The 15,430-nt window shown below is 45.0% G+C and overlaps 1 protein-coding gene and 1 long non-coding RNA gene across 11 annotated transcripts in view; one reads left to right on the forward strand and one right to left on the reverse strand.

Annotated features, from left to right (window-relative positions):
• GARNL3 (GTPase activating Rap/RanGAP domain like 3) overlaps positions 1-15,430 on the forward strand; it is an 83,268-nt gene that overhangs the window by 16,339 nt on the left and 51,499 nt on the right. For 5 of the 10 annotated variants that reach the window (XM_080401445.1, XM_080401447.1, XM_080401450.1 and 2 more), the window contains exon 1: positions 12,089-12,221. The exons of the other annotated variants lie outside the window; for them this stretch is intronic. In XM_080401445.1, coding sequence (XP_080257571.1) covers positions 12,166-12,221 — 56 coding nt within the window. In that variant the 5' untranslated portion in view covers positions 12,089-12,165. Of the gene's footprint in view, positions 1-12,088; positions 12,222-15,430 lie in introns of those variants that run through there. 10 annotated transcript variants of the gene reach the window in all.
• On the reverse strand, positions 167-10,690 carry LOC308069342. The gene is made up of 2 exons (XR_013930347.1): positions 10,583-10,690; positions 167-3,856 (listed from the first exon to the last, which is right to left on the reverse strand). It is a non-coding gene; the product is annotated as an uncharacterized lncRNA (long non-coding RNA).

Raw genomic sequence — 15,430 nt, forward strand, 5'->3', positions numbered from 1 at the left:
CATCCAGTTCTTTCACTTTCTGAAACTTCTTTTGGATATTGAGGTAGACTGTTCCAAAAATAGTGATATTAATTGCTGTTTCCCCTCATCAGATGAGGGATCCATAGTGGTGTATTTTCTCATTGCTGCCCTAAGTTGGTCCAAAAACTCAGGTGTTTCCTCTGGCTTTTGTTTAACCTCATATAGGGTTGCATAATTTACTGATCTAGGAACCACATTAGCCAATCCATATCATACCCATTCCTGGTATTTCTTTAGAAGTTTATACTCTGTGCTATGGTTTGAGTCCCAGGTTGGTTTGACCAAGGGAAAATGCACATCCACCCCACCTTCCAGGGTGTCGGCATTGACATGGGACTGCACCTGGGTCAGTGCTACCTGGATGACCAGTTGTCTCTCTGTTTCTGCCAGCATGCTTAACATTACATCAGAGTCCCCCCAGTCTGGATCTAAATTTCTGATTATCAAATCATATCTTTTAACTACAGCCTCTAGGTTGTCCCGGTATCCTTTTATTACTCTTTCCATTAATCTAACTCTGAGGTAGTTTGCACCTTTCCTCTCCTCTTTGCTATCAGTAATCTGCTCTCCTAATCCTGCATACACAAAAAGCTTTATGTGCAGGCCTTGTCACTTAGACAGACACACAGGTATTACTTACCACCCTGCCCTCCAGCCTGCAAAGTAATTAGACGTGAAGCAGGGAACACAGAGGCAGGTTGGTATATAAGATGTCCTTAGCAAATATATACATATAAGATATTACAGAATTCCACTGAGTGAAACAACTATATATTTTTAAACCTTTACCTGTGTGTATGTCTATAAATATATTATGTGAGGTGTTACCAGTACGACACTCGCCAAACTGCTCCTAGGACTGAGGGTAATGGAGTCCGGAAAAGTCTCACTTCAAGGGTGATCCACATAGTGGAGTCTGGAGCCAGCCATGCATCCCTGGGGCAGGTCTGGTCTGTCCAGAAGACCTCTCATGCAAGGAAGCTCTGGCAGAGAAGCTCATTTTGGGTGGGTAGCAAGTTACTTTTTATAACGTTTTGGTGTGGATACATAAGTGGGTGTATGACACCAGTTCCTAGAATAGTTGTTACTCACTCACTGTTTTCCTAGGTCAGTTTGCTATCGCAGTTTCTTTGCCCTGAACCCATCAAAGTTTTTCTTGTCCTGCTGACTGCTCCCCATCAAGGGGGTTTCTGGCTGAATTTATCAGGGACATTTCAGGGAGACAGGTTTCTTTGTCAGTATGTTTACCATGTCACCTTTGTGGAAGCTCTGTCATACGGACAGTACTTGAAAGAATAAAGTGATTGTTTATTAATGAATGCACATAAATTACATCCAGGAGCGAGTGTATCACATGGCCACAGGGCCAGCATGCTCCCCTTTCCCATGTGACAGCTGAGGAGCCATTGTTGCACCTTTGTCCATCAGTCCAGTAAGGCAGGATTGCCTCCCGCTCCTGCCCTTGACAAGGCGTGAAACTTTGGTAACTGTCAAACCCACCCCCTTGACACCAGTGATGCCAGAGGGTTAATGCATAACCTTAGATTTAATGTACAACCTTAGTATGTGTACAAACTTAGTATAATTATTAGATTGTAATCATGAAGTCCTTGTAGTAGTGTAATCATTAAGATAGTGATCAAGAAGACCTGGTATTGAATGGATAAGATTTACGATCTAACTTGAAAGGAATATCTAAGATGAAAGAAAAGAACTGATTGAATCTCATGGAAACCTAGCAGGTTTTGCCATGTAACATTGCAAGAGGACTAAGATGGCTGGGTCATGATGTATTTAGAAATCAGTTTGGGCTGGTGGTTGCAAAAGCAGCCCTTTGACTCAATTCAGAAGAAACTATGGCATGTGCAAAAGAAGGAGAGGCTAATGTAAATGAATCCTGTGGAAGTTTCTTTGACTGATCTTTCAGTAACACCTTTTTTCCTTCAGGAACAGGATTCAGCTCCAGTATATGAGGGGGAAAAGCCCTGATTTCACCTCTCTGTACTCTGTCTTACCTCTAGAATAAAGCCCCACAAGAAATCTGCACAGCTCTCGGCTCGCTCATTATCTTAGCAGTCTGATTTTTTGTGAGGTCACTACAACATATCAAATCCAGACCGTAGATGAGAGCACAGAGCTGAACTCTGGCTGGCATAGGGGAAGATGACAAACCTCACAGAAGGATTCACAGCCTAGTGTTTAGGGTTCGGGACTTACAGTTTATTATCTTAGAATTTAGACATTTCCATTTTTGTAAGTCATCAATCCTGAATCGAAGCTATAAACTTCAAATCTTGGAACCAGAATCGTTTTTTGGGATTTAGTTTATGGATGATGATAGATGTTAAACTCAGATGCCTGATCAGTACAATAGTAAACTATAAACCCTGACAAATACCGAGCCTCACAAAATAAACTACAACCTGTGGATAAGCAACCCTCAGCTCTGCACTCTTAAAAACAAACCATAAGTGAAAGGCTCTGAACCCTCAGCTTTAAGTAAGAAACCCTAAAGCATGTATGAGCAGGAAAACAGTAGAGAGACCCTGAAGAATTTTTGTCCATAGCTTTAAAAGCTTTCCTGAAGCAGAATAGGAAGACTTGCATGAGAATGTCCTTCCACTGAACCTACGTGCAAAACCACAAGCATTAATTCATCTGCATTAGGAACAATTAACATAATTTTTGGGGTCCTCTGAGCTCCACAGGCAAACATTCAGAGCCAGTGATATTTATTACCAGCAACCAGCCTTTCCCTAAGGAAAGCAAAACCTATTAAGAGAGAAGCATTTGTGACAATTAGTAATATTCCTTCTGCAGTCACTAACAACACTTATAAAACCTTTGCCTCTGGCCAGTAAATTCCACCCTAAAGACTAACCAGAAAATGCCTTGCAGAATGAAGGTAAAATACTGCATCTGGGGAAGTATTTTTTTTTATGATATAACCCAGTAAATTTTTTACTTTGCTTCAGTATCAAACCTCACCGTCTCCAGCTCCTTCCACCCAGCAGCACAAAGATTGTGAACAGTCTTCCCCATCCCTAACTGGAGCACAACCACCGTCTACCCATACAGCCCCCCTCACGGGACTTAGCTGTACCCATGTTAGCCAGGGAATGAAAAAACCATCTACACAAAGTAGAGAAGCAGGCACTTCTTTACTGCAGCGCTGGGTGCTCGGTGGAATCTCCACAAATCAAGTACACCCATGCCAATTTCACCATTACATCTACACACAAAAATTACAAGGTCATACACTTACAGTTACAATGAATAGTTAGTAATTTGCATATAATTATAATATCTGCTGTATCATCCTCTTCTGTTACCATGCCTGCACAGGGAAAACTTCTTCACCTGGGCAAGGGTCTTCCTGACTTGTGGGTGTGTTCTTAAGTACTATAATGAAAGCAGTTCACTTTTGAAACAAAAACCGTAAGTTTTATTGCCAAGTTGGATGGCTAGGTATTTACCTTGCCAAGTTGCCCTGTAACTCATCCTATACACAACAGAACCCAGGTGCTCTGGTTACGGTCTAGATAATAAGGACCTCAAGTAACACAGCCTCCAATGACAAGTAGCTCAGCAACCCATACATCATTGGTTAATAAGTGCTAATGGAATGCTAACATAGAGGCTAGCTTCTTAAAATCAAGGTATTCATGTAGTTAACTGTTTCACAAACAAACACAAAATACAGAAAGATTCATTAAAACTTTAAGACAATCTGCAGTACCCAGGGTGCAAGCCTAAGCTTGTCCTCCATGGCTGGCCACATCCTTACAGAGCTCCCGGCCGCAACTGTCCTTCAACTGCCAGACTATGTCAGCATCTGCAAAAGACAAGAACGGTGACCAAGTGGCCAGGCGATGGCACAGCTCTCCCAGAACTGTTTCCTACTCTGAGGCCTGTAGTGGCCTATGAAGGCACAGACTCCAGTTGTGGTGCAACCAGAGACACTTCATTGTACAGAGAAGCTCATATTTATATCTCTGAGCCCAGACCCAAAGTCCAGCTGTATGTACCACCCGGCTCAGGGCAGAGACCATTCATGCAGTTACGTAGCTACGTATCACTACAAGCATGCAGACACCTATTTGCTACTAGATAACAATGTTTCTCTTTCTTACTCTCCTTCACAATACCCAGCTGTGCTCTCACCTCCCATCAGACCATTCTCCATCCTCCTCTCACACATCTCTCTTCAGGCACTCTCTATCCTCTCACACAGCCCGTAATTGTTCTCACAGTTCAGATTGACTCTAAGCTGCTTTGGTCACATACACAGCTCCCTTTCATTACCAGGATGTCCCATAGCCCTCAATGGCCATCAGGCTCACTTGGGTACCCAGCAATTCCAGGCTTCGGTTGATGTTGGTACTGAGAGAACCAGCAGCACAGACTGACACTGCAATGCTAGAAGTGTTTCTTTTGGCACAGACATGCACACATGCAACGCAGAAAGGAGAAACGAGCAGTCTGCTCTCACCTGCCCGCCCTCTCACCTGCCAAGTGCAGGAGAAGGAAAAAAGCCAGGGGAGCACTGGTGCTTGTGCTCCAGCGCTACCCCACTGCAGGCGTGCCTCTCGGCCCTGCAAGAGCCGGGAAGCCTGCCCACTTTCTTCCCCGCTCCCCTATCACCCCTGCTCCATGTATGCTTCTGCACCAAGCGGAGCCCCAGTCCTCCCTCCGTAGCGCGTGCCGGCTCCTGACTGCCACAGCACCGGCAGCTCAGACCTTCAGGCCGCTCAGAAAGCTGTGTGCAGCCAAGGCAGGATAAAAGCCACGGCCTCTGAAAACCCCCGACACCGGCGGGACTGCGCTGACGGGAAGCTGGCCCTGGCCGGGACGACGGCAGCAGCAGGGCTTCGCTCCCCTCCTCCACGCCTGCCTCACAGACGGTGCTGCGCCCGCCCCGCTGCCGGCGCCGCGGACCCGCGGGCTCTAGGACCCGGCGGCCGGCGCGGACCGGGGTTCGGCGGCCTGCGCCCTGCTCCGCCGCCGCGGGCCCCGGGCTGCGGAGGCGCCGTGCCGCAGCGGCGGGGCGAGAGAGGCGCGGCCCCGCGCGCCCGGCCGGCCCGCCTCAGCGGGGGAGCGCCGCGACCGAGAGGAGTGCGGGGGCGCCGCGGCAGGAGGGCGTCCCGATGCCCTTCTCAGGCGCGCCGGGCAGCTTCCCCGCCAGCTGCTGCTGGTGCCCGGCGCCGCTGAGAGTCCTCTGGTAACTACCGGGCTCGGGGGCGTCCGAGAGGAGCGGGCGCTCGGCCGGCGGGGTGGCGCTCGGAACCGCCACCGCTCCGGCAGCGCGGGCCGGGGCCGCTGCTGGGGCCGGGCGGCCCCTCCGCAGGGCTTTCTGAGGGGCAGCGAGGCTGGGGGGGCCGAAGCCGCCGGCCTGGGGGGGCCGCCGGGGCGCACGTTCTCCTCCCCCGTCGGCAGCGGCCGCCAGCGTGAGAAAACATAGTAAACCCTTCAGAGATTTGTCTTATATAAACCGACAACCAGAAAGGCTCTGAAGAACTCTTCCGAATGAGGCCTGGGTGAACCTCCAGCCCCTGATAAGGCTGCGTTTTCTTTTGTTGAGATCTGTGGTCGGTACCTGTGCAGTTGCACGCGTGTTTCTGTGTGTACAGGTAGGCGCGCAAATGTCTCAGAGGCGAAGGAAGTCTTGCCCACGGGAAAAGAAATTCTTGTCCTTTGACTTAAAAATCACACAAAGCTCTCCTAAGAACTGTACAGGTGAATTGTTTCATTTAGGAAATTCAGAATTTTTTAAAAAGCAAGACATTCTGTTGTTTTCTTCAAAGCTGATATCTTGGTTTTTTTTTTTCTTGATCCACTGCTTAGCTATTTCAAATATTTGAAATACTGAGAATAATTTTTATGAAAATGGATGGCTCAACCAGTTACCCACAAAAATAGCTGGAGTTCAGTCACTCTTTGACAAGTTGCCAGTGCATTTTAGAAGATAATTACTTTAGTTCTAGCTATGCAATATCATTTCACCCTGCCTCCCAGAGAAATACAGTTTGATGGTCATGGTTATTTCTTTGATACATATTTTGTGCATTAGCCTTCATAAAAATACTCATTGAAGTTTTATCCCTGCGTTGGAGTTGCCCTTGGTTGTTGGTGGTTTTTTCCTAACAGCTAGCATTCTGGTTTGGGATTTATTGGGTTTACTGGAATTTGTTTGGATTTTCACCCCTCTTTGCATCAGCTGTGTCATTGCAAGAACTTTTCTTTCATTTCTAGTAAGGCCCAACTGTCATTCATATGCTAAATTTTCCACTGCACACTGAGATTATCTGTCTGCTTGGTGTCAAATGCAATGCTAACTACACTTCAGGGAATGCTATTGTGGCACTTCTTGTTTCTTACTTTCTAAGTTAAGCCTTTATTTTAGTATTTCATCTGTGCACAAACTGTGCTGAGTGGCTTTTCCTCAGTATTCATTATAATGCTGTCTAGGTGCGTCTTGAATTCCTTAGTTTTTCATCTGGCAGTCAAGTCACCATGTTGAGCCCACTGTTTTAGTCACATAGTGTGAATGGAAGTCGTTCTGGCCTGGTGTCTTGACTTGAGAGCAGCATTCCACAGCAAATCTGACCTACCTGCTTGGCTGTCTTGGAACCAGCTAGTTTCTGCTACTTGCAGGCATACTGAATAGGTATACTTTCCAAGGAAAACACTCTGCAGATGGCTGAAATTATATTACACCTTTGCAATCCATTAAATAAATGCTCAGTGCACAGCAGGGTTGTAAGAAGCAGCTCGGGATCTCTGCTTCTTATGAGCCCCTTACGGTCTTATGGTACTGTGGGTCATTCTGCAAATCTCTTTCTCTGAGCATGAATTATTTTCATACTTCCTCTGTGCCAATCATTGTAATTTTTAAAGTCTTCATGTTTTCACCAAGAAAAAATATATATGTAGCTTAAGAGCTTGCATGAAGTACTTTATCTCTCATTCTGTATCGTGGTTTTGCAGGCAGGCTGGACTTGTGAAAGCCTTCAGAGATGGCAAGTAGGCTACACCAAATGTAGGATCTTAAACTTGCCCAGGCAGTGGCCAACTCAAGCCGCTTCAGGTCTGCACAGGTGCATTGAAAGCACAGTGTGAAGGAGAAGGGGAAAGCTTGAAAGTAGTAATGGTAGATAAAGTTTGGCTGTGCACTAGAAATGTCTGTGGCTGCATGGAAGGTAATGCAGACCTTCTAGCTGAGATTCAACTGGTCTGATTTCTATCTAAGTCCCTAAATGGCTAAATACATTTGAAGGTCCAAACCCAGTGAGATGACAGAAAATGCTGGCCGTGTGGACTTAAGTAGAATTTGAACTATCTTACTCTAGTCCTGTACGTGTCCAGGGTTTTCTTGACTTTGTTACTATTATTGCAAACACTAAAAAAAAAAAACCAAACCAAACTTCACACTTCAAATTTTGTGGCTTAGACTGCTTTTGGGAGCTTTGCTTCTAGGTTTATCTTTTTTTTTTTTTTTTTTTTTTTTTTTTTTTTTTTTTTTTGTAGCTGTCCAATTGTAAAAAATATGAGTGGTTTTGATTTTGTTTAAAAAAAGGAAATCAAACATATCTTCTCTTTTTGGATCATTGTATGCTATGTAAGTACTTGTACTGTGTGCTTCAGACAAATGAGAGAGACATCACCAGTGGAGTTACAAAATGGTTTTGCTGTAAAGGGAAAGTTCATCCTTTTAAAGTGTCACTAAAAGTTACTTTGTGGTCTTTCGGGGAAGTCAAGATAAAATGGATTGATAAGACTTATTTTGAAATCTTAATTGTAGTGTTACTCATCGAGCTGAAATAGATCAGCTGTATTCTCATCTAAGAGTCTGCAATCATTTTCAAAGTATATTCCTTGTCTGCAAGATGCTGAGGATCTCATCTGTCCTCAAGTTTGTTGGAAAGTAAGCTTGTTTTACAGTGCCTTAACAAACGTAATGATGAAGAGTCCTTGTTTTAAGAGAAGAATAACCCTGTTTGAAATTGCTGATGATACGGATTTCACACATCTGGTGAATTGAGCTCTTCACCGGTCTTTGTATTGTCTAAACAACATGGACTTGAATGACTCATGCTATTATGAAGGTGGAAGCAGTTTAAGGGAAACATAATTCAGGAAATTAAAGAATGTAGAGGTCTATTTTGATAGACCTTCAGGTTTATTACCATCCTGTATCTTTTCCAGTGAGTAACTTCTTTTTCTTAATATTCCCGTAAATCTCTTTCTCAGACTTTCTTCTTTATATTTAATAGGCTGTGAGCTTTCATGTCTGTCCCTTTAACTATTTTTCTCAGTATATGCTTATAAAATCCATTTTTATATATTATATTGTTTTTTTTTCTTTTGGGGGAAGTATGGAATTGTCATAGAATCAGCAGCAATTACCAATAAAGCTAAGGCAGTTCTGCTATTTGTGTCTCTGCCAGCCTCTTACTGCAGAGGCATGCTGCATCCTGCAACAGAATACTAGAAATATCTATGATTGCTAAAAGCTGCCAACGGGAATCCCAAATTTTAGCTAAACAGCATCCAAGCCGATGCATTTCCAGCATACCTCTTTACACACTTGTTTTCTTAGTTTGCTACTACCTCTTTTATTTCCATCTTTGCGTGTTTGTTGTTTGAGAAAATGGGAAAAGAATTGGTGACAGCGTGTTGTAAGGGAGGCAGTCCTTTGTGTAAAGAATATTGTGGGGTTTATTGTGTTGAAGATTTATTGCAGCATTGAAATTAGAGCATACTACAGAAATGCCTTTTTTTTTTTTTTTTAATGTAAACATTTGAAAAAAAACCCAAACCTTCAAGCTTTCATTTTTTGTGGTTCTTTTTCATGCAGAGGCTCTGTGCTTGCATTCTACCCTGGCTGGAATTTTAGCACACTGTTAGACTTCAGTACAGCGTATAAGACAGGCCCAGAACTTTCTCAGGCTCTCCCTGTCAGTGTCAGAAGGCATATTTAGAAAGAAATAGCCTGAGAAAAAGCTGCTGTTGCAAGGTATGTTTCTTTGCTGTTTGAAAGATTCATTGTGTTCTGAAAGCTGGTACCCTTCAGGGTGACAGAGGGGCACCACAGAGCATTAGGTTTGAGTGAGTGCATGTGTTCATAGAAACTCTTTTATACCTAGTGCACAGAAGGGAAGAGGAATGGGGTAAGTGGCAATTGCATTAAAGTGGAAATTAAGTATTTGTGGAATATTTTTTTTTCTGTTTCATTCTTCCATTCCACAGACGTAGCTTCTTTTGAAGGAGCCAAAGAAATGAAGCCTCATTTTTGGCAATCTTGTAAAGCAGTCCAGATATTTAGAAAGAAGGAAAGTTGTGGTTGTTGCAAAATACTGAGTAGGGCTTATTGTTGGTGTTTCTTTCAATAAATATTTTTGTTTCTTTAGTATAGAAGTTCCTTTTAAGTTATTTTATTGGGCATGCCTATTTACGTTTGTTAAGGTATTGCTTGACATATAAGCGGTCAGCTTTGAGTTTACAGTGTTATTAGTTGAAATGCACTTTCAAGTGGCACATGGCTGGATTTGTGTTCAGACATTTAAGTTATGATGTAATGGGCCCTATACAGGTAGTCTGCAAACAGATAAAATATTCTTTACAGTGTGTTATTTTACTGGGCTAAAATAAGTTATTTCCATTGATTCCCAAAACTGGAAGATCTTTTCCATGCATGGGTCCTTCAAAACTGCTAACAGTATTGAGTGATACAGTTAACTAGTACAAAGCACTGTTTGCAGTAATTAACCAGTTACCTTATTGGAGTTTCTTGCCTATAGACATAGGGTATTTTAGATTTATTTTTAAAAAACAGAGGTGTCATTACTAAGGTGCAGATTCCTATCTCCTGTCAGCTTTGAGGTTTTGTCAGGGGGCAGACTGTACAGGACTGGCTCATGTCCATACATTTAACACTGTGTGAAAGCACAGTAATAGTTAATGAAGATTACTCAAAAAATTGTTAAATGTTTGATTTAAGTTTGATGGCATCATTTCTAGCTGAATGAACTATGAAATGCTGCATTTATTGTATGAGGAAAAAGGCACTGTGCAGGAGAAAGCACAAAGAGAGATTACTCCCAGAGTGCCCCATGCGTGGAATTCTTACACTTCTCTAGGAGTAACAGCCAGTTGTCAGTGGGAGGATGGGTACAATTTTTTTATTTGGACCTGAGGCACCATCTGCCAAACTGAGCAGCTGTGGGACATGTAACTTTTAGGAGGACCTATGTGATGATGTGAGGTTTGGAATAACAGTATGCTGGGTTCTAAATGCATTTTATCCCTTTTATTATGCTTGCACTTTGCTAAAATCAATCATTAAACTCACAATCAAACTGCATCCTGTTAATTCCCTGGTTAACCAAAAAAAGTCTCTCCCTACCATTTTTTAAATACTTTTTCCCTCCTGTTTTTAACCCCAAGTAACTTTACTGAGCAGCTGATAGTGTGACTCCTCAAACACAATGGCAAAATTGACAGCAAAGAGTGGTGCTGTGACTTAGAAGGTGAAGCTAACTGCTGGATGGTGCAGACTTACTCAGAATTGCTGCCAGGGGCTCCGTTGTGAGGCTATCTAGCCCAGGTGTCAGTGTGTTGGAAACTTTGCTGATGGAGGATCCAAATGGGTCTTCAGTCTTAGTAAGCTTTAGCATTCTATGTTGTCTGAATTCTTTAATGTAAAGCTAATGCTTGACAGAATTCATCAGCAGTACATCACTAGCTTGAGTCCAGCCTGGATCAGCATTAATTAAAAGGTGCTCTTTGGTGTCTTCTACTACGTAATGGGAGTCCTTTGCCCTCTTGTGTTACTCTTCATTTTCTAGTGGCTGATAGAATAAACAGAGACCCAGAATGATATGAAATCTGGAAATTGAACAGTCTTTTAACACTAGGGAAGCTTTTCATTAAGTTCAAACCTCAGAGTTTTAGTGTGTTAGCTGAAGTTACTATTTTGTAATAACTGTTGTAAAGAAGGATGAAGGTATACAGAATCACATCATGTAGTAACTAATTAGTTTACTACATGGATGGATGCAGTATTTAATAATGCACAGTAATGCAGTGCAGTTCATTACAAAACATACAATCAATTGAAATTACTGAAGAAATTTGTCTGAACAGAAGAGTCATGCAAGTTAAGATTACCTAAGATACAGGTTGTTACTCTAGCAAAATACTGGTTCATCTTTAGTTGTAATAGTTGATTGCCATATTGGTTTCAAGTCCCACTGAAAAGTTGTAAAGTTCTCATGCAGTCAAACCACTTGCGGTCACCTTGCTATGCTTTGATTCCTGACGCCGGGGTTCCAACCTCACTCCAGGGTTTCTGTCACACGGCGAGCACAGACTATGTTTACCTCCTGAAAAGGTAGAGAACAGTAGTGTCTGTCTGCATAAAAGGAGAAAACGGAGGGAAGAGCTTTACACACTTGAAAGCGCCGCTGTTCTGTTATGCATTAGACTGTAAAAAGTCACGAAGGTGCAGATCGTTCGAGACAGTAGCGCTGCAGTGAGCGGTGCCGGCTCGCAAGCCAGAGACGGCCGCGTCCTGACTCTTCGGCTTTGTTGAAGCCACGATACCGAACTAAGCTGTCGTGCCTTCCCCGTGAGGCTTCCCGCTGCTGGCTCGTTGCGACCGAAGGTGACGGAGGCCGTCAGTCAGCGAGCCGGCTGCGCTGCTGAAGGGGCTGTGCCGCCGTCCCGCGCCTTACCTGACGCAGCAGCGGTAGCGCCGGGCCCGACCTCCCGAGCGCCGCCGGGGCCGCAGGTGAGTGCGGGGACGGCGAAGGGCTGGGCTGCCGCGGAGCAGCAGCCGGCTCCGGGCCCAGGACTCCAGGGCAGCCCACTTCCCCCGCCCTCCGCCGCTCGCCCGTGGCGCTCGCTGCGCGGGCGGGCAGTTGGCGCTGCGCGGCCGGGGCGCCGCGCGCAGGCCGGGACTACAGCTCCCGGCGGGCCCTGGCGGCGGCCGGCGCGGCGCCTGAGTGGCTGGCGGGCCGGGGCGGGCGCGGCGGCCCTGCGCCGGGGCAGCGGGATGTGTGCGGAGCTCCCGCCGCCTCTCCCGCGCGGGACGGAGCCGCGGGAGCGACGCGGGGGCGACGAGGCCTCCGGCCGGCCGCCCGCATGGAGCTGAGCGGCGCGGAGGCGGCTTCCACCCGCTTCCTCGGCCTCACTCAGCGGTACCGGCGCCGGGGAGGCGGGGGCCGAGCTCGGGCGGGGCGCGATGCGGCGCGGGCCCGCGCTGCCGATGGCGGGGAGGCGGTGCCGCGCCTCCGCGGGGGGCGGGCCGGGGGGGCCGCGGGGCGGCGGGACACCGGGGCCGCGGGGGCTGCGGCCGGCGGCGCATCCGGGTTCGGGCTCGCGGTTTGGGCAGCGTTGGGTAGGCGCGGCTGAGCAGCGATGCAGCTCCCCGGAGCGCCCGCCCCGCGGCGGGGAGAGGTCATCGGCGGGGGGCAGCGCGGGGCGCGCAGGCTGCGCCGCGGCGCTCGCACAGGTGCAATCTGCAAACTCACCCCGCCCCGCGCCGCCGTGCCCCCGTCAGACTCCCGATAGGCAAAACTTGTGGTTTGACACCAGGGTCCTAAAAGCACATGCCTACGTGTAGCGCAGCAGTGTGTTTAAACTTGCGCTGTTAGACTTTCGGGACTGTTCCAATGTGGCAGTAGGTTCCGCTGAAGTGGGAGGAAGCTGTCCGCTCTCCTCTTCCTCATGGCTGCGCCTTTACACCGCCCAGCAGATGGGAGAGGGAGGCCCGGTGTGCGCCGGGCGCTGCACGGGTGTGTGTAAGCTGCTCTTTTTTTCAGATGGATAAAGGCTCGTCTGTATTAAAACACTTTGCAATATAAATACATTTTAAATTGTCAGGTCAAACTGATCTGAGCCACTGGTAAGCTAACGGAAATACTTCAGTGCTGGCAGTTCTTCTTAATAGGATATAAACTATTTTAAAACTGGCATAACTGCAGCCGCACTGTTTTTCTGATGTCAGTCAGGTCAGGACTGAGGAAGGATGTAATCCAATGAAGAAAATTAGTAAGACAATCTAATATTAATGACAGCATAATTTAAAAATTAGATTATGTGGTATGTCAGTGAGTTGACGAGTACAAATTTTCGTAGTAAGTGAGAACGTAGAGCCAAAGATGCACGCAGGCTGGCGTTCACTGGGCAATATGTGCATCTGTGCAAATGGGCTGATAATGTAAATCTCACCTATGCTTTAATTGAGGCTAAGATGCTTAAATTTCATAAGGTGGTCTGTTGTATATGTTGGTGTGACATTCTGCTTTAAGTACTTTATACAAAGCATGTGACAAGTATGATATGAAGTAGAAATGAGATACGAGGTTATTAGGTTGAGAAGAAGCAGAGATTAGCTATTGGGTTTAATTCTCATTTTTAAAAGGACTGTTACTGTGTTTGAAAGTTAGGTATGTTCTAAGTACTTTGAGTTGGGATGCAAATGGATAAAAATTAATATTAAAACACTAGTTTTAATTGGTGTTTTCCTTGGATATACTCCTGTTTTTTTAATTAGCAAGGGTGGTGTCAGAGAAATGCTTTTGGTACCAAAGGGTGTGGTTTGTGGTGAGACAATGTATTTCTGCAAATTATTGGAATATAGTTTGTGGAGCAGTAGGTGTATGAATGTTTCAGGCACAGAAACTGTTCTTTATGCTTTTCCTGGGCTTTGTGTTTTCCATCTATATCCAGTGATGTAAGAAAATAGACTTATGTCTCCCATTAAATGTGTTCTCTCTTGGTCTTCTCCTCTGCATTATCTGATGAATGTACCCTGTTTTGCTGCATCTGTGAATCTCTGTACCCTTAGTAGGGCTAGATATTGGGTATTTGGTTTGGAATGGAGCCCTGTGGGTTCACCTTAGAAAGCATGCATGGTTATCATGTCTGTCTTTTTCACCTGTGTTGCAATAGGGGCCTGTGACCATGGGTTTGCACTGGAGGCTGGCCGCAGTACTGCAGTAACTCTTCTTCTCAAGACCTGATCAAGAGTGATGCAAAGCCTTTGCCAGTTTCCTTGAAGAATGTGACAGTGCCATCTTCTTTTTGTTTTATGTATACTGCTGTTGGCTACTGTCTGCGTGCTTATCATTTTGTCTATCATGCAATGACAGAACTCTGAAACAGCCCTGCTGTCATTCTGTGGCCCACAAAGCTGATTAAATGTGAAATGTTGGAATATGTTGGAGTGCCTCCTAAAGGCAGCTGGTTTATGGCTTATCGTTACGGAAATGCTCAACAAAAGAAAAAAAGTATCTAATAACTGTGCTGGGATTGTTTAGAGAGAAAGTGGGTTTTTTTGAGAATCAGGAATAGAGGATATATTCATGTGATAGAGAATAGTTTTGTAGGCCTCACAACAGTTGTGAAGAGCTTTCTATTTGCAAGTGCAGGTAAAGCATAAATTCTTGGATCAGATGGTCTACTTCCACATCCTCTCTCTCGTAGACATCAGGGGGTCTTTATGCTGAACCTTTCTTTCAGTTAATCTTCCTCCAGAATTTTGCTAGAAGCAATGTTGGGTACATCTGACAGTGTGGAGGACAATCATCTTCTCCATGTTGAGGAAAAATAAGATTTGAATGGTAGAACCAAACTTAACTCCACATCTCACATTGTCTTTTGTTTTGCTGTGACTCTCTGGTTGGGAAATGTTACTGCAGTAGTCATTGTTGGGATATCTTAATGATCTTAACTTTAGTCAAGATCAGACCAGTGTATCTGGTCTGCTCTTAATTCTGCCACCATCTTTCGGACATTACTTTCCAGGCTCTTTACCTGGTCTGCCAGGCATATACCTTAATAGGCATTTTGAGGTTTTGTATTTCTAAATAAATGGCTTTCATGTCATGTCCTCGTTTAACTCCGTAACTTACATTAGTGCATTTGTGTGTTGTATGCCTATATCCATTTTTCAGCTATACAGTCTTTGGGTTTGAATACTTTTTTAATGTGTTTTTTTTTTAAGCTTTTTGTTAGCTACTGACTTTATCTCTGCAGCATTAATGTGCTCAGATCTCAGCATGCTTTTCCTGACAGTTTGACTTTCACTCAGCTGGAATATCACCAAATTAAGGTATAGGACTTATACACACTTAGTTTGTGTGTATGCAGATAGTTCTAAAATGCCTTCATAACTCCCTGGGTTTTTCACGCAGGTAATTCATGAGATGGCATTTTCCTCTAGTGTCGTGCTTTTTGCACTTAGCTTTGCCACAAGGCAGAAAGTAGTTCAGTTTTATAAACCTCAGCTTGTTTTTTCTCCTGCTTTGGAGATCTGTGGCATGACTGATGAAAGTCTCTAAAAATTATCCCGACAAGAGATGGTTCCATTCAAAGCACAGTAGGCCAGATGGTCTTCGTGGTG

This window comes from Falco punctatus (genome assembly GCF_963210335.1).
Source record: "Falco punctatus genome assembly, chromosome: 9".
NCBI classification, from domain to species: domain Eukaryota; kingdom Metazoa; phylum Chordata; class Aves; order Falconiformes; family Falconidae; genus Falco; species Falco punctatus.